Genomic DNA, 22,416 nt, shown 5'->3' with positions numbered 1-22,416 from the left:
CAGACAATCCAACAATGGTATTTGTCTATATGCCGACGGCGAATCGATCGCAATCGATATTAATTGTTGAGAAATATTTGTTTTTCTGTGATGTGATGATCTTAAAACGTACTTTGATCAAATCGGCAACTTTCTGGCGAAAGGTCAGGTCGAGAGTACCTTAAATCGACGAAAACAGTTTTTTGAATGTGGATGAAGCGAAAGACGTATGCAGGAATCGTGGCAAGTGGTTATTACGTGACAGTATTTGGCTACCTTTCCATGAAAAGGAGGTAATTTTTAAGATGCATGTTCACAACAAGAATTAAGTATTTAATATTTTAATCGAATCTCTAATGCACCATTCACACAAACAGCATATAGCTGTTGACGCAGCGAACGTCACGCACGTCACAAAATCACGTCTATATCCCGTGTGAGGTAGGCAGAGCCAATAGTTTTGAAAAGACTAGAGGAAAAGGCCACGTTCAGCTGTTTGGCTTAATTGCAATTATCGGCGCAGCAAATTGTCGACGGCTGTAATCCATCAATATCAACCGCGCAATGTTCTTCACTCCACTTCACTACCGTGGGAATTCTCACAAATTCTGGTATAATCCTGATTTATTTCCTCCAGGCTTGCCTTTGGCTTAAAGGTTTCCTATATGTGCACCCCTAGTGCACTAAAAGAGAGGAGTGCCCAACATTCACAGGGAACGGATTGTTTTTTAAAGCGGGTAGTACCACGAGTGTTCTCTAGTTAATATTAAATAAATAAATATATACGGGACAAATTACACAGATTGAGTAAGCCTCAAAGTAAATTATAAACTTGTGTTACGAGATACTAACGCAACGATACTATATTTATAATAAATACTTATATAAACAAACATTCAAGAACCATTCGAACCCAGGACCTCCGGTATAACAGACAGGCGTACCACCGCTGCGCCACAGAGCCCGTTAACATATATTAATTTGATTTCTGAATACAGACGTATCAAAGCCAGTATTAAAATGCAGTGTTGAACGGCTACATTACGTAGATAACATACACCAAGCTATAGTCAAATGGATAACTTCGCACGGACAACAAAGGGTTGGGAAACTAGTCCGCGCGACCGACTTTACATGCCTTTAATTATATTTACGACACTTTATGACGCTGTTAACACTAATTATTCTAATAAATGAAAGATAATTATCTATTGCATATGTACTTACACTAAATTTATATTTAAATATATAGGTGACCTCTTGGGTTGGATTCAAAGGGTGATCCACAAACTTCGTTAAAAAGATTCCAACGGGAATGGACAATGAGCAGATGATGATAGAAGGTAGCCACAGGCCCGAGGCATAGTGGCAGAGGATTCTTCTCTAAATTAATAGCGATGGAAAACAAATTCATACTTCCATAGATACTATCTTTACTAATATTATTAAGCTTTAGTTTGTTTGTTTGTTTGGACGTGCTAATCTCAGGAACTACTGGTTTGAATTGAAAAATTCTTTTTGCGTTGAATAGACCATTTATCAAGGAAGGCTTAAGGCTATATAACATCCCGCTTCAACTATAAGAAGCAAAGAAATAATGGAATGTGAAAAAAACGGGGAAAATTATTCGTCCTTGCGGGCTTCAATGATGCCCAAAATAACAATTCCACGCGGACTAAGTTGCGGGCACAGCTAGTTCATTCATAAAATCACGTCTATATCCCTTGCGGGGTAGACAGAGCCAGCAGTCTTGAAAGGCTGACAGGTCACGTTTAACTATTACATACATACATATGATCACGTCTATATCCCTTGCGGGGTAGACAGAGCCTACAGTCTGGAAAAGACTGAATGGCCACGTTCAGCTACTTGGCTTACTGATGTAATCGAGATTGAAACAGTGACAGGTTGCTAATCCATCGCCTAAAAAAGAATCCGTTTGTGAGCCTATCCCTTAGTCGCCTTTTACGACATCCATGGGAAAGAGATGGAGTGGTCCTATTCTTTTTTTTTTGTAATGGTGCCGGGAACCACACGGCACAATTTAATTTAACTATTAGCTCTTAAAAAGGCAGCCTTCTACTGTCCTTAAGTTTTCAGACATATTTTTAACACTATAATGGAAACCTAACGCGTGTACTGTCATGGCCAGATAACATCTTCAGTGTGAGAACCGACATTTTTAAAGATGTCTAGATATCGTTGTGTGCAATGCGCATACGCAATTATCTGTTATGTAGTGTTTATTTTTAGAACTAAATTATTACAGCAGGTAGCTTAACGTGAATGGGGAAAATATATGAGACACCCGTAGGAACAGAAAGGTTAACATAAATATAATTTATAAATAATATAATATTAACAGATATTGAAAGCACGGTAATTAATGTACGTTATAATTAGTATAACGTAACGAGAAATTTTAAATCAGATTTAAATATTTATTTATTATTCTTCCATTATTAATTTATTTTTATTTATTAACTAGCTGTCCCGGCAAACGTTGTTTTGCATTTTGTGGGTATGAAAAACAGATGTTGGCCGATTCTTAGACCTACACAATTTGCTCACAAAATTTCATGAGAATCGGTCAAGCCGTTTCGGAGGAGTACGGGAACGAACATTGTGACACGAGAATTTTATATATAAGACAAGTATAGCGAAACAGTTATCTTTTGTATTTCCCGTATTAAAATTGGCCCTTATTTTCAAAATTTATTTCTTTGTAAGAACATCTATTTGGTTAATAGGATAACAATGTCATGCCAAGTTTTATCAAGCTTGGTCCCGTGGATTTGGAGCAAATTGGCTGCGACAGACAGACGTACAAAGGACTCTAATTGATTGACTGAATCTTTGACTGATTACTGACAAAAGACTAGGTACTGCTGTCATCGTAAGTATATTTTGTAACTACCGTCTTGGCGATACAATCTGCTGATCTGCAACAAGTTTTGGAGATACAATTAACGTTGAATGTCATCTCGAAATATTGTTATTTCAAGTGTCAAGATGGAGACGTAGAACTTGACGTACCTATTGCATCGGCACGCACGCACTGCATTACAAATACCCTATTTATGTACGAGTATGTCTGTGTGTCGATAACCAGATAACGTATAAACGTACATCATGATAAAGCTGGACCATGCGTGTGTAATTTAGCACGCCACGTCACCACACATACGTCTTTTCCTTTGCGGGGTAGACAGTGCCATCAGTTTCGAAATAACAGAAAGGCCACGTTCAGCTGAATGGACTAATGATGAAATTAAGATCCTGCTACGTTTCTCATCAAAGAAGAATTTCCAGCCTTTCCATTGATTGATTTAGCAGCAAATGAGTCATTATCAGATGATTTCATTCCGCTTGGCTTGGAAACTGGAAACATTTTTATTGGCCTCTAGCATCAATGGTGCTCGCCTGTCAATTTTATAGCTCCGTAATTAATTAAAAGAAATAAATGTTATCAAAAGCACTTTCATAAGCTATAAATTAAATGTTAATTACTTAATTATAATATTCTATTCCATGTCCAAGCTCAAAAAAATTCTAGTAAAATATACTTTATTGTTCTAAGTATTTTATTTTAATTTCACAACAGTTGCAGTTTTTGGCATCATGCCAAAAAGAAATCAATTGTAACCAAAGTTTCACTTTTATTTTTTGATCAAGTAAATTCAATATATTTCACAAGTTTATATTACAGTTAATTTAATAATTTGTGTGTCACGAATATCTACAGTTACATTGCAAATTAAAACGTATCCTACTAATATTATAAATGCGAAAGTTTGAGAGTATGTCAGGATTTCAGTATGGATGTTTGTTACTCTTTCACGTAAAAACTACTGAACCGATTACGATGAAATTTGGTATGTAGGTAGCAAAAGACCCAGAATAACATATAGGCTACTTTTTATCCCGGAGTTCCCGCGGGACTGATTCCACGCGGACGAAGTCGCGGGCGGCCTCTAGTAAATGAATGAAATTAAATACCTGTATAAAATATAAAGTACTAGAGGCCGCCCGCGACTTCGTCCGCATGGAAACCCTATCAATCCCGCGGGAACTCTGGGATAAAAAGTAGCCTATGTGTTATTCTGGGTCTTCAGCTACCTACATACCAAATTTCATGGTAATCGGTTCAGTAGTTTTTGCGTGAAAGAGTAACAAACATCCATACAAACTTTCGCCTTTATAATAGTAGTAGGATATAATTTCATTCATTTAGTATTTTATCAATATCTGTTGTGATAATGTGATGAACAAAGTAAACTTAAACTTGCCCACTCATTTGTTGAGGATTGGCGCCAACTTGGTACAATTTTCAAAGGCATTATGTCAATCACCTTTCATCTCGAGACATTAGATATTAGTGCACAATGATCATTGATTGGAATCAAGAGCGATCATTGACTTTGGCCTCGATTGGTGTACAAAATGATTGAGAGGAATTTGATTGGTCGTGACTTCTGTAATAGGAATGCTTTGAAATGATTAAATTATACAAAAGGCATATGGATTACTAGTGGCCCGCCATGGCTTTGCCCGTAGTTTATAGCCTTTAACACCATTGTGCGTTATTGTTTTTGTCTTTTATGTTTTCTGCGTATAAACTTGTATTAGGTATATAGTCGCGATAAATTGATACTTTTCTGATAAGCTACAACTACATACGTGGAAGTGAAGGAATAAAAATGTATGAAATAAATACTAAAGTACTTACCTAGCTAATAGGATTTATAGTACTTTTTGTGTTATTACAATATCAATTCTTCGTTAATAACTAAAATAATAATAAGCAGATTTTATCGTCAAGACGGCAGTTACAAATTTAATTAATATTTAATTAAATAATTTAATTACAATTTTCTCGTACTGTTTCGACGAAACTTGGATGCGTTATAAGTTTTTCTCAATGTAAGTGACTTCACACGGGCAAAGTCGCGAGGAATAGCCTAGTCATAATTTCACAACCACAACCAAAGGGTCTGACCGTAACACACACCGTACAATGGGCAATAATCTCGTTTCCAAAGCGTGTTGATCTCAAAGCGTCGATAAGATCAGCTGAGACACAATTACTATATTATGCCGAGCTTCAACGGTGTTAGTAGGGCTTGAGCTCCGGAATTCCGGTTTTAACAAAATTCCGGAATTCCGACATATTTCAGTATCGTTTGTAAATACCGGAATTGGATGAGCAAAACCGGTATTTCGATATTGAAAAAAAATAAAATAAAAACGCAGCTTGAGTCGCGGCACGTCCGCGTAGCGCGGCACGTCCGGCGCCGGCCGATCAACTGTCGCTTCGGTTTGGCCGATCCGCCCGCATCGCCGCCATTTGAATACGGATCGTTACAAGAATCACACGCGAACGAGAACGATCGAACGTGTAATAAATACATTTAAAATGTAAGTTTCAAGTTCTTATTTTACAGAATTAACTACATTCAATACTTGTTCACTTTTAAGTAAAATATTGATTTTATTTCATTGGTCGACAACGGTTCACTTCGTATGTATGTAATATATATACGGGACGCAGAGACAACCTAATGTTTGGCAAAAACAAAGTCGTAAGAAAAGAAGTGACTAAGAAACCGTAAGTCTACGTGTGTGGTTACTGGTGGTGTTTATAGCATCCAGGGTTTTTGCTTGATTTTGCTTGCGCATGCAATGTAAAATGTTTTATTTATATGCTTATTGGTGAAATGTGAATGTGACGGAAACGGGCATTATTTGTTTGCAACTTTTGAAACTTGCTATTCCGTACTACTCAATGTATGGCCATTGGCCATTGCTTAGTTTGTTGCGAATTACTACTAAATAACAAAAAAAATTGGGTTTTGAAACGTATATCAGAATAGTCATGCAAAAAATAACACAATTATCAGGTTTATTTTCTGGTCATTAATAGATCTCAGTTTGATTATTGTATTGCACGTATATAACGTACGCCCGCACCCGCACCTAAATATTATCGTGTTGCTAGGCATGCCGCCTTCGCAGCACGCGCGAACATGACAGCGTTGCTAAGCAACCGAGCCGTAGGTACCTCGAGCCACGCGCGCTGCTGTTCAGTCGCTCGCGCGGCACGTAGACCTAATCCGCGTTCAACACATTCGGCGAACTTTTTGCCGAATTAACGTACTTACATTACTTACGTTTTAAAATGAGCCGTGTTTTTACTACATACAAAGTAGGCAATGTATATCGATTCATGGCGATGCCGGACGAACGCGTAGAGCGGGCATAAGTTATATTATTTAGTCGCCATTGAGTTTTCATTTGAGAATTCGAATAGGGTGGTTTTTATACTACTAATATTCTAAATCGGCGTATAATTTTACAGAATATAGTCGCATGATATGTAAAGAATGGCACAATTTGTTTATAACAAAGCTTTTCTTTCTCTATCGATACGAAATCTTATAAGTATGTATTAGTCAGAAATTTATTTACTTTCAGGTCACTATCAAAACCCGCACAATATTTGGAATTTAATAAAAGGAAAGCGGACACATCAGTTTGGAACCATTTTCTTAGGGCGGAAGATGGGCAATCCGGTAAATGCAAATTATGCTTTAAAATTTTAAAATGCCACGGTGGTGCGACAACAGGTTTGCATGTACATTTGAAATCTACCCACGCTATTGATCTGAAAGAGAAAAAAAACCTTTTGCTGTCTCAATCAGAAACTCAATGTAGTACTTCCGTTACTCCTAGCACCAGCAACAGCATGCCCAGAGCAGCAAAAAAGCTTAAAATGATCACTGCCTTTTTTGACACATCTCTAGAGCTGGCTGTAAAAGTGTCAAGGATGGCCGCTCTTGATGGCATTCCTTTCAGTAAATTTTGCACATCTGAAGACCTTCGAGATCTTTTCCACAAATGTGGATATAATTTGCCGGCGTCTGGTAGCGCTATAAGAGACATTGTACTTAATCAGCACAAATTCTTAAAAAAACAACTCCGACAGCAAATTTCACAAGATAAAACAAGACGATATTCTGTATCGCTTGATGAGTATACATCAATCCGCAATAGACGTTACATGAATGTTAATTTACACTCCGATAAATTTAAGGATAACTTCAAAAATCTCGGCCTTGTGAGAATTGTAGGCAGTATGCCTGCAATAACAGCATACCATTACTTGAAACAACATCTTAAAGAATTTGCTGTTGATTTGGACAAAGACGTTGTTTGCTTAACATCTGATGGGGCTGCAGTTATGGTTAAAATGGGGCGATATTACAAGGGCTACCATCAAATTTGTCTGGCTCATGGCTTACAGTTAGGAGTGATTGATGTCTTATATAAAAAAGAAAACAGTGAATATAATGAAAGAGGTGATACTGAAACGAGACAGGAGGATTTTGTGGCCATGGATATAACTGATATTGTTGATATATCTGCTTCTGAATATGTAGAAAATGAAGATCAGATATTAGAAGATAATGACGATGAAGATGACGAAGAAATTGGAGGTTTTGAGATTGAAGGGGCCTCTGTACAGCAAGAAATGGAAAAAAGACAATTAAACTTTGAAAATGTTATTGAAAAGATTAGAAAGCTGGTCAGGTCAGTACGAAAATCAAGCTTAAAAAATGAAGCCATACAAAAATACGTAGTAGCAGAATATGGAAAAGAACTGAACCTCATTCTTGATTGTAAAACTAGATGGTCAAGTTTAAGCGATATGATTGAAAGGTTTTTAAAGCTCAGGTCTGCTATCACCAAAGGATTTCTAGACTTAGACATAGTAGTGCCTGTCAATGAAGAAGCAGTAGCAGTACTTAAAGCTTTACACGAAAGTCTTCATGTCGTTAAGATAACTGTAGAGTCGCTTTGTCAGAGAGACGCTGATTTGATGACGGCCGATACAGCTCTTAAATTCATGTTAAAGTCTTTAGATAGTAACCAAAACGGTAACATTAGCAAAAATCTGGCACAAAGCCTTAGGAACCGCATTAAGGAAAGACGTCTCCCTATAGCATCTGTTTTGGTGTATCTTTACGATTCAGAAGATTATCACGAAGACAACTTTGACCGTGAGACATTTTCTAAACCGACAAGCAACGAAATGTTAGAAGAAATTGTGAAAATAATTAAAAGGTTGGACGATTCACTAAGCCCGGAAGAAGAAAACTGTGAGAAGTCTGCTGAAGAAAACGTGAATGAAGAAGCACAAGGAATGAGTATGAAACAAAAATTACAAGAAACTATTCAGAGACGAAGAGTTACTATGAAAAGTAAAAAGAAAACAACAAATATTGATCTGGAAAGTTTGCTAAGAGTTGAAATGGCGGTATTTGAAAACGGCGGCGGAAGAGGTCAATATCTGACTAAATGTTTCGAATATTTAAAAACAATTCCACCTACCAGTGTGGAGGCTGAACGCGCGTTTTCAGCAGTTTCAAACGTTTGTAGCCGTGTGAGAAGTTCGTTGAAAGACAACAGTTTAGATGCACTAACTTTTTTAAAATTTCATTACCAACAGAAGTCTATCTGAGCTGTGGGTAATTTTTATTTAATTAGTAATTTTATTAAAGTAAATAGCTCTTTTAATGGTTTTTTATTTCTACTTATAACAATAGCCCTTAGTTTCATTATAATATAGTTGTATGCCATTTTAGAAGGAAGCTTCAAATTCCGGAATTCCGGAATTCCGGAACTGGATTGCTTAATATCAGAACTCAATTCCGGAATTGAAAAATGATCCGATATTCAAGCCCTAGGTGTTAGTGCTGGTGCCACAGACAAATTGCACATTCTTTTTTGATTTGTTATCGATAATGGAACACAACTTACATACATACGGTCACGTCTATATCCCTTGCGGGGTAGACAGAGCCAACAGTCCTACAAAGACCAAATGGCCACGTTCAACTATTTGGCTTAATGATAGAATTGAAATTCAAATAGTGACAGGTTGCTAGCCCATCGCCTAAAGAAGAATACCAAGTTAAGCCTATCCCTTAGTCGCCTTTTACGACACCCATGGGAAAGAGATGGAGTGGTCCTATTCTCTTTTCATTGGTGCCGTGAACCACACGGCACAATAATAATGATAATGGAACGCAACTTACAAAGAGAAATGTCAAGAAAAAGTAATGTGTGAAATCACGTGAACCTCGTGAAAACGATTTTAAATATTCTAGCCAGAGTGCATTTATCTCTTAAGCGAATGCAACTCCAGTTCATGTTGGTCTTTGGTGTGAGTGAGATAAAACGCTAAAAAACATGGCGGATGTCGATCAGCTGATCGTGTCATCTGGCAAAAATACATATAATCACGTTTTAAACCCTTACGGAGTAGACAGAGCCAAAGGTCTCGCAAAGACTGAAAGGTCAGGTTCACCTGCATGGAATTATCATAGGATTGAGGTACAAATCGAACAACAGGAATTTTTGTAAGGCGAGGCCGCGGGGCGCACTCTAGTTTATCAATACAAGAAGTCGTGTCGATGTGAATCTTCCCACATGATGAATGATAAATCCAAGTATTTATTAGCATAATTGTCAACTTATGTAACATCCAAGTATTAATTATTTACATATATCAATCAATACTTATATAAAAAACGATTAAAAAATAAAAAATGTGTAGGTATATTTTTATATTGTTGATCGTGGTCTTCATGCTTTTTCAAGACTGTTGGCTTTGTCTACTCCGTAAGGGAAAATGTATTTAGATTTTTCACTGATGTAATTATGTATTATAATTAACTTAAGTATTTTATTATAATTGTGTCTCATCGGCGAAATCACATGCTAATTATAATTACATAGAGGCAACCTGTTAGATGCAAGGTCGGCTAAATTCCTTTGCAATATAATAAACAGATCGTGCATGATTTTTATTGTTATTGATTGTATAAATTAATCTTTATTGTATGGCATCTACCAGTCAATCACTAGGTCAAACAGATTTATGAAGAGGTAATCAAAATTTTTGTTTGTTAAAATTTTGTTGAAAGAATATTCACTTATTGACTGTATAATGAAGACAATAAAACAAAGAATTGATATTAATTCGCAAACAATAATACAAAAAGTACTATAAATTCTATTAGGTAGGGAAGTACTAAGTATTTTTTTTCCCACGGGAGCAAATAAATTATAAGTGGTTTTTAATTTCAAAAAAGGTTCATCAAAATGACGAATCTGTATAATAAATAATTGAAATAAATTTTATACAAACGATGAATTAAAATTAAGTATTGCTTGTCAAGAATCCAATTGCAAATTTCAGCCGTATTGTTACGGGGGGCGTAGCTCAGATGGTAGAGCGCTCGCTTAGCATGCGAGAGGTACCGGGATCGATACCCAGCGCCTCCAAGTCTTTTTTTAAAAAACCACTTTTTATTTTATATAGTTTTTATTTATATATTTTTTTGCTAAACTCCACTAAATATTTTCTAGTATCCCACCCTTTCTACCAATATTATAAATGAGAAAGTTTTTAATATATGTTTTTCTCTCTTATTTCTATATTATTATAAAGGTATATTTTGATGAAATTTTGTATAAGTACGGAATATAACGTGACGTGAATAAAAAAATTACGTAAAACGAGACTGCGATAGATTTTCCGCGCGATATAAACGGCGTCGCGCGTGTTATGCCGCTGAGACAGGTAATATCATGAGGTTGTCTCATGATTAGAGATCGGATAATCGGATGCATATTTACCTAAACTAATATTTTGGCTAAGAAAGTATGGAGGCGACTTCTTGCTTTCAGGATTCGAATTATTTTGAATTCCGGGAATTTTATTAAAAAGAAATTGAAACTTATCGTATATTAGGTATGATAAACACCTTTATAAACATAAGTGATGGATGATCATATTTATTAAAAAATTACCTACCTACCGGGATTCCAGAATTATACCGCGTGATTTTTTTTACAGAAGTACGTTCCATACTAACCCAACACCCCAACTTTAGGTAAATATGCATTCGAATATCCGATCTCTGCTCATGATCAAAGTCGCGCCTCGGTCTCCTCTCCCAGAATAATCTTTAAAAATGTATGCTAATTTAATAATTACAATCAATTTTAGAATACTGAATCCTAAAATTTGGGTCAATCGCGTTTTAACAGCGATTCGGACTGTTTTGTGCACGTTATGTCAGTGACCTCGACCTTGCATTTAAAAATACAAAGCCAATGGAATTGTTTCCTTACTTATATTAAAACACATTATTATAAAAAGGTTGTAAAAGTTGATCAAGGGAATGATTTAAAAACTCAATTCTATCTTAAAGCCTAATAGCTGAACGTGGCCTATCAGTCTTTACAAGACTGTTGGCTCTGTCTATCCCGCAAGGGATATAGACGTGATACATACATATAATGTATGTAAGTTCACATTCATCAATCTTTTCAATCAAAAATGTAAATACAAAACAAACAATATTTTTATACCCACTTAATTTTTGTAATTTATTTTTTACTAGCTGCGTGCCGGGGCAGCGCTCCCGTGGGAATAACATAAATATATGTAAAAAAAGCCTCTTTCCCAAAGAGGTAGGCAGTAACTACATCTTTCTACTTGTATTTATGTAAATACATTTACAGTGTTATCTGTAAGGAATGCGCACACGCATGCACTGATGCAACAAGTAGAAGTGACATTTATAAAACCATGTCGTCTCAATTATAAATATTAATCGACATGGATTGTATGTTTTTATGTTAATATAGCTACTAAATTATTTAAATTAGAACAAATTACATGTGTTAGTGCATTATCCTTGTACTAAATGTAAGTAGAATAAGAAGCTCGCGACATCAATCTACGCAGAAGAACCTAACCCATATTGGAACTTGGTTACTTCCAGTTACATGAATGTGTAGATTAATTTAAAGAAATCTGATTAAATTTGGACTGTACCCTTGTAAATCTATATATATAAAACTCTTCCGTTACTGAGTGACTGACTGACAGACAACGCACAGTCGAAACCACTGGTCGTAGACAGCTGAAATTTGGAAAAAAAAGCTAAGAAAGGATTTTTGGAAATTCAACCCCCAAGGGGGGAAAAGGGGTAAAAACGTTTCTATGAAAAATCTTATTCCTTGGGTTTATAAACTTGAAACTTGGCATGAACACGTACATAGGCAAGTAAATATGTTTGACATTATAAGTTTTTTCAAACTACCCTCCAATCGTGATTTAGGGGGTGCGATTGGGTGACTGATTTATTAACGCACAGCCGAAACCGCTCGGTATAGGAGTCTGAGATTTTTAACAGAGGTTCCTTTAGTAACATAAGTGAGCACTAAGAAGGGATTTTTGAAATGTCAACCCCCAAGGGGGGGAAACGGGATAAACTGAGCCGGGGCTGCGGGAAAGTTCTAACGAGATACCGTGGCCCCGGAACGCAAAGGGCAACTGAAGGAACGAGGTGGGTTTTAGTCAGTAAAAGTCTGACACTCCCTTCCGTTCCACCCAGAGCGGGAGAGGTCATTTGATGATTTCCCATCCTTAAAAAAAAAAGACTTTGTATGACAACTTTTAGTCGTCTCTTTAACATACATAATAACATACATAATAACATACATAATTATGTACATACATGCATAACATTAATAACATCACGCCTTTAAATCCCTATTTTGTGTTAACACTACCCATACAAACAGCTAAAAGGAAACAAGTGAAGAGACGAAATTTGTCCGCATCCATTTTCACCTAAATTCTTAACGTTAATGAGATTTACTTTTTATTATCAGGTCAACCTAATAGCCTCACATGTACGTATAACTTCGTAAGAATTTTCTTTCAACTCCTAACCGTTGAGGAGTTGTACCTTCCATCATCAGCTCATTCACATGGGATGATGACTATCAGACGCAAATACTTAAACAGATCTATGAAATTGTCAAAAACGTAATTGCCTGTAAATTTGAGGTTTGCCTTTGATTTCCCTGGAATACCATCATCAGATCCTGACTAGGTAACAACGGGACCAACTTGAAAGTATACTCTACCGAACAAAAAAAGAATCACGTAAATCGGTCCATAAATCTCGGCGTAATCGGTATGCATAAATAAAACACCCGAATTTTATTTTCTATTAACTATCACGAGGCTACATCATCCCTGAGTAACACAGGCTATATTTAATTCCAGTTGTAACAAGATTTCAGCCTGTGGAAGAAAAAGCCCTGTCGAGATCATTAAAAAACGCTATATATAACCGAATTACACGTGGGCGAAGCCGCGGGCGGAAAGCTAGTACTAATAATACTTAGACGAAAATCAACAGACTTCATATCTCATCATCTCTTGAATATTTATTTTACATTGACTAAATGCAAATGTCTGAAAAGATTTAGAGAATAGTACCACGATTTCTCAAAGTGTTCATCATATTGCATTTCTAATTTAATGATTTACTTAAGAGGTACTTATGTAGATATTTAAAAAAAAAACAAATGTAATCCTAATTTTAAGTTTATAACTATCATTAATATTTGCGCGCCTGCATGCAAGTTGATTTATATGTAAAAACTATGTGAATCATGCAAATAAATTATTCTATTCTAAATAAGGTGACTAAGGGATAGTCTCATAAACATGGGATTCCTCTTGTAGGCGATAAGCTGGCATCTGTCACTATTTGAATCTCAATTCCATTATGAAGACGAACAGCTGAACGTGGCCATTCAGACTGTTTACTATGTCTTAGTATATGTAATATGTATGTATGCATTTCTAAACTAGGTATTTATACTCGTATATATTTCCATATTCTTTGTAACGAAAAATAAACAACAAAAAAGTATATGTCAAATAAAAAATCCAACTATTACAAAAAAGAATAGGACCACTCCATCTCTTTCCCATGGATGTCGTAAAAGGCGACTAAGGGATAGGCTTATAAACTTAGGATTCCTCTTTTAGGCGATGGGCTAGCAACCTGTCACTATTTGAATCTCGGTTCTATCATTAAGCCAAATAGCTGAACGTGGCCATTCAGTCTTTTCAAGACTGTTGGCTCTGTCTACCCCGCAAGGGATATAGACGTGATCATATGTATATGTATGTATGTATGTAAAAAATCCTGCGTTATAAATTGAGAACATCAGGCCTTTTTAAAATCACTTATAAATAATAACCAACACGAAGGTAATACGTATTTTAAACCTTAAAAAAACTAATTGGATAACAAAAAAATTACCTTCTTCAATTCGGATAAGGGGCAATTTAAATTATAATAATGAATGCCTCAGGGTGACGATGACCTATAACGTATTACTTATAAACTGTACGTATGTGAAATGTACGTAAGATTTATGAAACTAATTGCGCAACATATTTATTCATACAAACTACGTCTTTTTCCCTTACGGGGTAGACAGAGTTGACAGTGTTGAAAAGACTGAAAGGCTTTCAACTATCTAGTTGATAAACATCTGTTTATTATGTACATGTACACAAAACATTATTCAAAGTATACCGCATCGGTTGTAAGTAATCTGTCCTTATATAAAACTCTTTTGTTATTGAGTGTAAGTCAGTCAGACTGACCAGCCGAAAACGCATAGCCCAAACAGCTGAATACACAGATTTGAACTTGGCATGTATGTGGCCTAGAGGTTTACTAAAAGCTGATTTCACAAATTATGCGCAGATTGGATATTACCAGGACTATTCGTTTTCCGCGAGCGGGTCGCGGACGAACACGAATAAATGATCAAAATGATAACATCTGTGGAGGTTCAGCCCACCGCCTGGATGACGTGGAATAGCAAAATCTTTTTGTTTCATTTTATTATTATAAATTGCGCAGGCGCAAAATAAGAATAAAGGTGAAAATAAGGATTATGAGAATGAAGATAGGGAATAATCTACGAAAATTATTATCATGTTTCCTTGTGTCCCGGTTACAATCTCAATCCCATCACTGCCAGACAGTGGCACTTGGTGTGGCCTTTCAGTCTTTTCAAGATTGTCGGCTCTGTCAACCCGGTAAGGGATAAATCTTTCTTATCCCTTCTTCCTCCAGGCTTGACCCCCGTTTGCATCCTCACCTCTCTGGAGAGGAGTCCAGGATATGCCTTTGACCATGGATCCTTGATTGGGTAAGTCAGGTTTTTACACGAAGCGACTCCCATCAGACCTTCGCAACCATTGCAGGCCAACCTAACCCGTATCGGATCCTTGGTTAAATATATTTTACGGGGTGACAGGGCCAGCAGCCTCAAGAAGACTCGTGTAGGCCACATTCAGCAAAGATAACATATAGACAGTGAAAGGTTGCTAGCCCATCACTTTAAATAAGTATTCCAATCACACGTGAAAGTGAGAAAATAAGAGTGTCCTTAAAATTTTGTACCTTTATTAGTTCCTTCACGCGTCAATAAGCATTAATTTTCAAGCTTTTCTTCCTAGAAATAAGTAGGATTTATTTATAGGATTATAGTAGGTAGAGATGTAGGTACCCACTTAACACAATCACACGACTCCGTGCAGATTGTAAAAGTCGATCAAAGGAAACGCATAAAACATGGAGTTCTTCATTTAGGCGCCAGATTAGCAAACTTTTACCATCTGAAACTTAATACCATCATTAAGCTGTCTAGCTGAACGTTGGTTTTCGGTCGTTTTCAAAACTGTTAACTTTGTCTACCCCGTAAGAGATATGTGTATTTATTTTTGTAATATAATATAAAGTACATATATAACATTCGCGATCGTGACATACATGTTGTTTGTAGTAAATGCGATTTATCTAACTAGGTACTTAATATAAAATAAGGGGATTAGTTGAAATCAGTGATTTATGTGATTTTTCCTTCGTAATTAATCCCTTTAAGCCGGATTCCTTTGTGATGGTGATAGCAGGGCCGGTGGAGGGCTCGCACAGGGACCATGCAAAGATGAGGAAGACTATTTCCTTTGTAAATCTGTCTACACTTCCATACATATTTACTTACATAAAATCATACTAAACCACAGGCTTCTTTTTTTGGATTTTTTCACGGGAGCGAAGCAAATAGTAGTCTATTATTATACATATCCATATCCATACTACTATTAAACAATTAATTAACGCGAAAGTGTATTCTTTGTCCGTCTTTTACGTCAAAACTAAGCACTGAACTGATCTCCATGAAATTTTGCATAAATATTTTGTAGTGTGGATTACGGAGAATAACATAGGGTACTTCCCACGCGGGTTGAGCCGCGGGTGTAAGTTAAAAAAATATTAAAATATCAGTCCTTATGAGATTTTAAGTACTTGCACACAAAAAAGTTTATATCTCTCTTTTCATTGTACACTAGCCGTTTTTCGCGACTTCGTTCGCCGCAAAGTTTGTTTGTTTGAACGCGCTAATCTCAGGTTCGAATTGAAAAAGTCTTTTTGCGTTGAAAAGACCATTTATCAAGGAAGGCTTTAGGCTATATAACATCACGCTGCAACTATAAGGAGCAAAGAAATAATGGAATATGTGAAAAAATCGGGGAATATTATTCATCCTTGGAGGCTTCAATGATGCCCAAAATAACTATTCCACGCGGACGGAGTCGCGGGCACAGCTTGTTTTATTATATGTATGGAAGTACAAAGGATGGATTATAGTTTATCGTATAACAATAACGTACGTATGCCATGTAGTGAGTCCCGAGATGGCTCACCGTTATCACAACCGTATCAGTGATAAGAGGCAGTCGACGTGTGCCAGTCGCCTCAGCAGTACGATGATTCCACCTTAACTAGCAAAAATGGTAAGTAAATAGCAATATTACATACATACATATGGTCACGATTATATCCCTTGCGGGATAGACAGAGCCAACAGTCTTGAAAAGACTGAATGGCTACGTTCAGCTATTTGGCTTAATGATAGAATTAAGATTCAACTAGCGACAGGTTGCTAGCCCATCGCCTATAAAGAATCCCAACTTTGTTACCCTATCCCTTAATAGCAATATTACCTATATATTTACTATAAAAAATTAATGGCTTGCATGAATAAAGTTATGAATGTGGATGAAGCGAAAGTAGTATGCAGAGATCGTGGCAAGTGGAAAGAAGTAGTCTGTGCCTACCTCTCCGGGAAAAAGGCGTGATTTTTGTATGTATGTATGTACTTTAAAATTTAAATACAAGGTATCACTTATAGACGACAAAAGGTAGGCTACTGCCGCTTCCAAAGCACAAGACATACCTATAGAAGAAGCGGCGGAACAAATTACATTATCATTTTTGTGTACTTAAACTAGTTAATATTCTTAATGTGAATATAAAGTCCACGACATAACAAATCTCAAACTTACTTTGGAGAAAGCTCAATCTGTATAATTTTTCCCGCTTAATTTATTTATTTATAATTCATATAGGTAGTGAGATCGGAGTCTAGTTATATTTATACATTGCGAACGAATTATTATAATGTTAGTATGGATGGCTGTAAGTTAATCTGATAAATATTTTGCCGATCCAGGGAAAGGAAAAATTATACTTACTCGTATCTAATGTAATTGAGAAACAAATTTGTACAGGTATCCGTATAAAATTAAACATTTTTTAAATTCTCGAATGCAACTAGAATTAAGCTCAGGGGCATTTTGTAAAAGCATTTTACCCTGGACCTCGCTTTTGTTATCAGGAATAAATTTACCTGGCTTATGTCAAATATTTATACTTTAGTTTATCTCAAAATCATTCAAAAATATCAAAGTTGATTCGTTACAAACAAAAAGACAAATATCATCTTTATAACATTAGTGGAGATAACTACTAGTAAAATTTTACTTTTCCTTAGTGTGAGAAAATGCGCCTCAAGAAACTGTATCTTAACATTCTTCAGATATCATCGACAGTAAACATTGTTTATCAGTAGATATCGTATCGAGAGGAACCGGTACATGTATTAAGTTTATTTATTTATTTACAATATTTTCTTAAAAATTCACAAGTTTTCGAATTAGGTTTAAGATGGAAAGTACGCACATTATTTACAATTTTTTTTTTTTTTTTGAATAAGAAAATATATAACATATAACAATAATATACAACTTTCTACAATTATTATAAAGGCGAAAGTTTGTAAAGATGTATGTGTGTGTGTGTACTATTTCACCTGAACGATTTTTCACTAAACTGCATTAATATGTATAACATTGGCATGATAATTGAATGAAAATTGCCCGCTTTTTACTTTTTAAAAAACGATAGGTAGGTTAATTTTATTTCTTCGTACTGATTAATTCAATTTTTTTTAATGATTTCAATTGATAAATGGAGTACTATAGAAATAGCTTATCTTGTGAGTAACATTGTTAGTACACCGACTAATGTCATCATATCCTCATTTGATAACTGAAGACTCATAACAATGACCTATATCAAGTAATCGAGCAACATTTTAACAATAAAGAAAAATAGGTTTAAAACTTTAGACAAAGTAAATTCCTAAGTTAGTATAATGAAAGAAGAAAATAATTAATAAATACATATAGTTATATGTAATTCATTTAGGCGATGTACAACCAATCTGCCACTCCGAGTATCTGAAATGATACGTTTATGATGGATGTCAATAATATTCCATCCAAAACGTCTAAACTTAAGTCTTTTCGAGACTGTTGTCTAAATTTTAGTCTTTACGAGACTGTTGGCTCTGTCTACCACGCCATGTCACCAATAAAGATAAATTACTTTAAAATTTCAGGAACAAGAAACTATCATAATAGTGAGCGTGTTCAGCGCTGCGATAGCAGTCCTGCTCATCATCAGCATAGTTCTGTGCATCCACGTCTCCAAGCTCCGGAAGGTGGTGGGGGAGATGCAGGCCACGGGCAGGATCAGAGTACAGTTGGTATCCCAAACCAGTTGGTCACTGAACCTTGATGTACAAATACACATACAAATAGCGAAAAAATGTTGTTAGATAGATAAAATGTTTATTCCACCGTGCTACAGACACAAAACAAATATAACAATAACCAAAAAAAATAGTTTATTAATGTGCCGAGAACCACACGTCCAATGACTGCCGCTCATTGAAGCCCTCAAGGATGAATAATTTTCCCGTTTTTTTTCATATCTCTTTATTTCGTTGCTCCTTAAAGGTGCAGCGTGATGTCTAAAGCACCTATAGGCACCTATAGGATGTATCGCCTAAAGCCTTCCTCGATAAATGGTCTATTCGACGCAAAAATAATTTTTCAGTCGAACCAGTAGTTCCTGAGATTAGCGCGTTCAATCAAAACACAAACAATCTCCTCAGCTTTATAATATTACGAGTAGTATAGATTTATTAAAACTTTACCCACATAAAATGTATAACAGGTGGACTTAATTTCAAGGCATGTTTCGTCAGTCGAAACTTCTATTATTCTAATAATTCTATTTCCAGCAAGAATTAATAATTAACTAAACTTAACAGAAAGCTGAAGATGAACTCTGACAAAAACCACGCGTTCCACAACCCAGCCCTGTCTCCGGACGAGGAGTTGTCGCGTCGCGGCTACTCCATGTACATGCACGATGACGTAGAAGCCGGCAGGGGATCCGCCTACGACCACAGGGAACGAGAGCGGTACGATCATTGCTTTTTAAAGAAATTTTCTGAATAAGTGTGTATAGAAAATCCCATTCATGGACTACTTATATGTATAAGTCCATAAAAGGAACTATTTTAATCTTAAATTCTATCATTATACCTAACAGCTGAATGTGGCCTGATAGTGATTCAAGATTGCTGGCTCTGTCAACCCCGCAAGGTGAATATGAATGAATGAATGATTATGATTATATGAATAATGATTATGATTATAAGAATCATGATGTGAATAGCACTTTAGCCGCCATCTCTAACTGGTTTACAATCAACAACTTACTGTTAAATGCAAATAAGACCCAATGCATTAAGTTTACACTTCCCAATGTGCGGCAGGCAAATGTGGATATTAGTATAAATAGTAAAAGATTAGATTTTGTTGATAGTACTACTTTCTTAGGAATAACATTAGATTCAAATTTGAAATGGCATGCTCACATTTTAAAACTTTCTAAAAGGCTTAGTTCTGCAGCATACGCTATTCGTCGTATTAGGCATTTGACGGATGTGGCAACTGCTAAGCTAGTATATTTTAGTTATTTTCATAGTTTAATGTCATATGGTCTACTGCTTTGGGGATCAGCAGCAGACATACAAACTATTTTCATTTTACAAAAAAGGGCAATTCGATATATCTACGGTCTTAAACAAAGAGATTCCCTTAGAGATTTTTTCAAAAACCTAAATATTTTAACTTTGCCCTCCCAATACATATTCGATAACATCATGCATGTTAGGAAAAACTTAGACTCTTTCAAAAAAGTAGGTGAATGTACTAGTAGATCACTGCGGAACAATTATAAGTTGTCGATCCCAGCACATCGGCTGGCTAAGGTAGGGAAATCATTTCTTATTAATTGTATAAGATTTTATAATAAATTACCAAAAAGTGTTCTTGAAATGAATGATAGAAAATTCAAACAGTATATTAAAGTTGAGCTTTGTAGGAAAGCCTATTACAGCACGGATGATTATATTAATGATAAACATGTGTGGCCCGAGCTGGACATAATGGCCTCTTAAATGCTTGTGTATTTTTGACATGATCTGGACATAATTTGTACAGTATGTACATATTTTATTTTATATTTATTTTATTTGACGAAATATTCGTATTGACATAATCAGTTCTACATTCATACATGTTTTTTAATGTAGACAATGTGCATTCGTCCACGATTTAGATTTAAGAGATCTATATTTGTAAATTGACGTCCTATGAAAATGCTGCAGTGTAGTTTGTTCCGCCGCTTCTTCTACACATGCGCTTTGGAAGCGGTAGTAGTTATAATTAGATTTAAGTTATGTGACGTCAATAAGTGATACCTTGTATCCAATTTTGAAAATAAATCTATTCTATTCTATTCTATTCTATTCTATTCTATTCTATTCATGGTTCATTGACATAGAAATGATATAGGAATGATAAAAAAATTCCGTAAAACGAAGTACCTAACTTTCTTCTGATCTCCGCAACCTTAATAAGGGAATCTAACTCGTATTGGATTAACAACAATTCCAGTTGCCTGAAGGTGCAATTTTTCTCACCCGGTTAGCATTCAAACTAATTATGTACTTTACGCTCTTGAGTCGGGTGCTCTTCAAAGTAAGATTAGCTTAGTGTAAGGATGTTTGAGTTATCTTGTCTAGGTACGACGTTAATCTTTATGAGGCACCAAAACCAGGTCGCATTTATTACATGACTTATAAGAGAGACTTGCACAAATCACTTTAAAACTGTTCTTAAATAAAATAGTCCAACAGATTTCAATTTTTTCATAACAGTTTGATTAACATCAAATTGCATTATAATATTTACTGAATGAGAAATTCGAAGAGGGATGTGACATACAATAAAAAATTAAGCCTTTGCTATGTAGCCTTCAGAGTTAATTGCTCAAAAATCAAGTGACTTGCCGTGTGTTGAATTTTGAATCTGGAATAAAAAAAAAGCACACGAATTAACCCGAGTATTCCTCCAGGCAGACGGGCGGGCACTTCGTAGAGGACCTGACGCGGGAATTGGAGAGCAGGCAGCAGAAGTCCTCCACCGCGCCCCCCTTTCTGCTGCAGAGCATCGAAGAGAACAAACGGAAAAGCCGCGGCGTGAATCCGCTGGCCAATGGCAGGCAAAGCGAGACTAACCCGAATTTCATCTACTAGCGATTGGTCGAATTTAGAATTTGAATTTGGAATGTTCGCGGCCCCATTGCAACCACATGTCTTACATTTCTAAAGATTTTTTTGTCGAGATTATTTTCCTCCTGGCATTAGTACTGGTTACATCATCATTCTTCTTTGGAGATGAACCCGGGGTACCTTCTATACATTTACTTTATAAATTGGAGAAAATTGACCAGATTCGATTGAATTTGTAAAAATCGACCTTAAGCCGAACGATGAGGACGCAACAGTCGTTTAGCTTAAGGTCAGTTTATTAACTGATTACTATGAGTGAAAATGCAGTACATCATTAGTAGCATCTTTTTGATGATTTTCGTTCGGAAAATCCTGTCTAAAAAGATTTCTAGACTATAAGTATTTAAGATATTATTATTAAGTTTAATTAATAAAGTAAGTTAAGTTTAAATATTGTTTTATTAAAAATGTAAGCATTTTATTCTCCTCTCGTAAAACTTGGTTCTTTATTAACTTTTTATTACCTGACATAAACTGACAAGCACAACACAAGCAGAACCACTCACTTTATACAAATTGCTTTCGTATATTAGTTTGGGTAAGTAATAATAATACGCGTATTTAAAGAAATTTATTGAAAACAACAATAACAATACAATAAATAACTGTAAAATTAAACTTATTTTTTTATTAAATTAAATT

The 22,416-nt window shown here is 35.7% G+C and overlaps 3 protein-coding genes and 1 non-coding gene across 5 annotated transcripts in view; 3 read left to right on the top strand and 1 right to left on the bottom strand.

The window, feature by feature from the left end:
• The window catches only part of LOC106140826 (uncharacterized), a 346,955-nt gene that overhangs the window by 56,654 nt on the left and 267,885 nt on the right, over window positions 1-22,416 (bottom strand). The window lies entirely within an intron of this gene.
• Window positions 5,114-8,719, top strand: LOC132902008 (uncharacterized). Of its 2 annotated transcripts, none has more exons than XM_060945536.1 (2): window positions 5,114-5,397; window positions 6,454-8,719. In XM_060945536.1, coding segments are annotated over exons 1-2 (2,049 nt in total). In that variant the 5' UTR covers window positions 5,114-5,395; the 3' UTR covers window positions 8,501-8,719. The 2 variants fall into 2 exon arrangements, with proteins under 2 accessions (XP_060801519.1, XP_060801518.1); XM_060945535.1 differs by having other exon boundaries at window positions 5,114-5,587.
• On the top strand, window positions 10,257-10,329 carry Trnaa-agc (transfer RNA alanine (anticodon AGC)). Its single transcript has one exon. It is a non-coding gene; the product is annotated as a tRNA-Ala (tRNA).
• On the top strand, window positions 16,595-21,790 carry LOC106140839 (uncharacterized). Its single transcript, XM_013342485.2, has 4 exons — window positions 16,595-16,735; window positions 18,685-18,827; window positions 19,402-19,554; window positions 21,558-21,790. Exons 1-4 carry the CDS (start codon window positions 16,733-16,735, stop codon window positions 21,736-21,738), a joined length of 480 nt encoding a protein of 159 aa, XP_013197939.2. The 5' UTR covers window positions 16,595-16,732; the 3' UTR covers window positions 21,739-21,790.

This window comes from Amyelois transitella, chromosome 8 (genome assembly GCF_032362555.1).
Source record: "Amyelois transitella isolate CPQ chromosome 8, ilAmyTran1.1, whole genome shotgun sequence".
Taxonomy (NCBI): domain Eukaryota; kingdom Metazoa; phylum Arthropoda; class Insecta; order Lepidoptera; family Pyralidae; genus Amyelois; species Amyelois transitella.
This window is presented reverse-complemented; position numbering and strand designations above follow the sequence as displayed.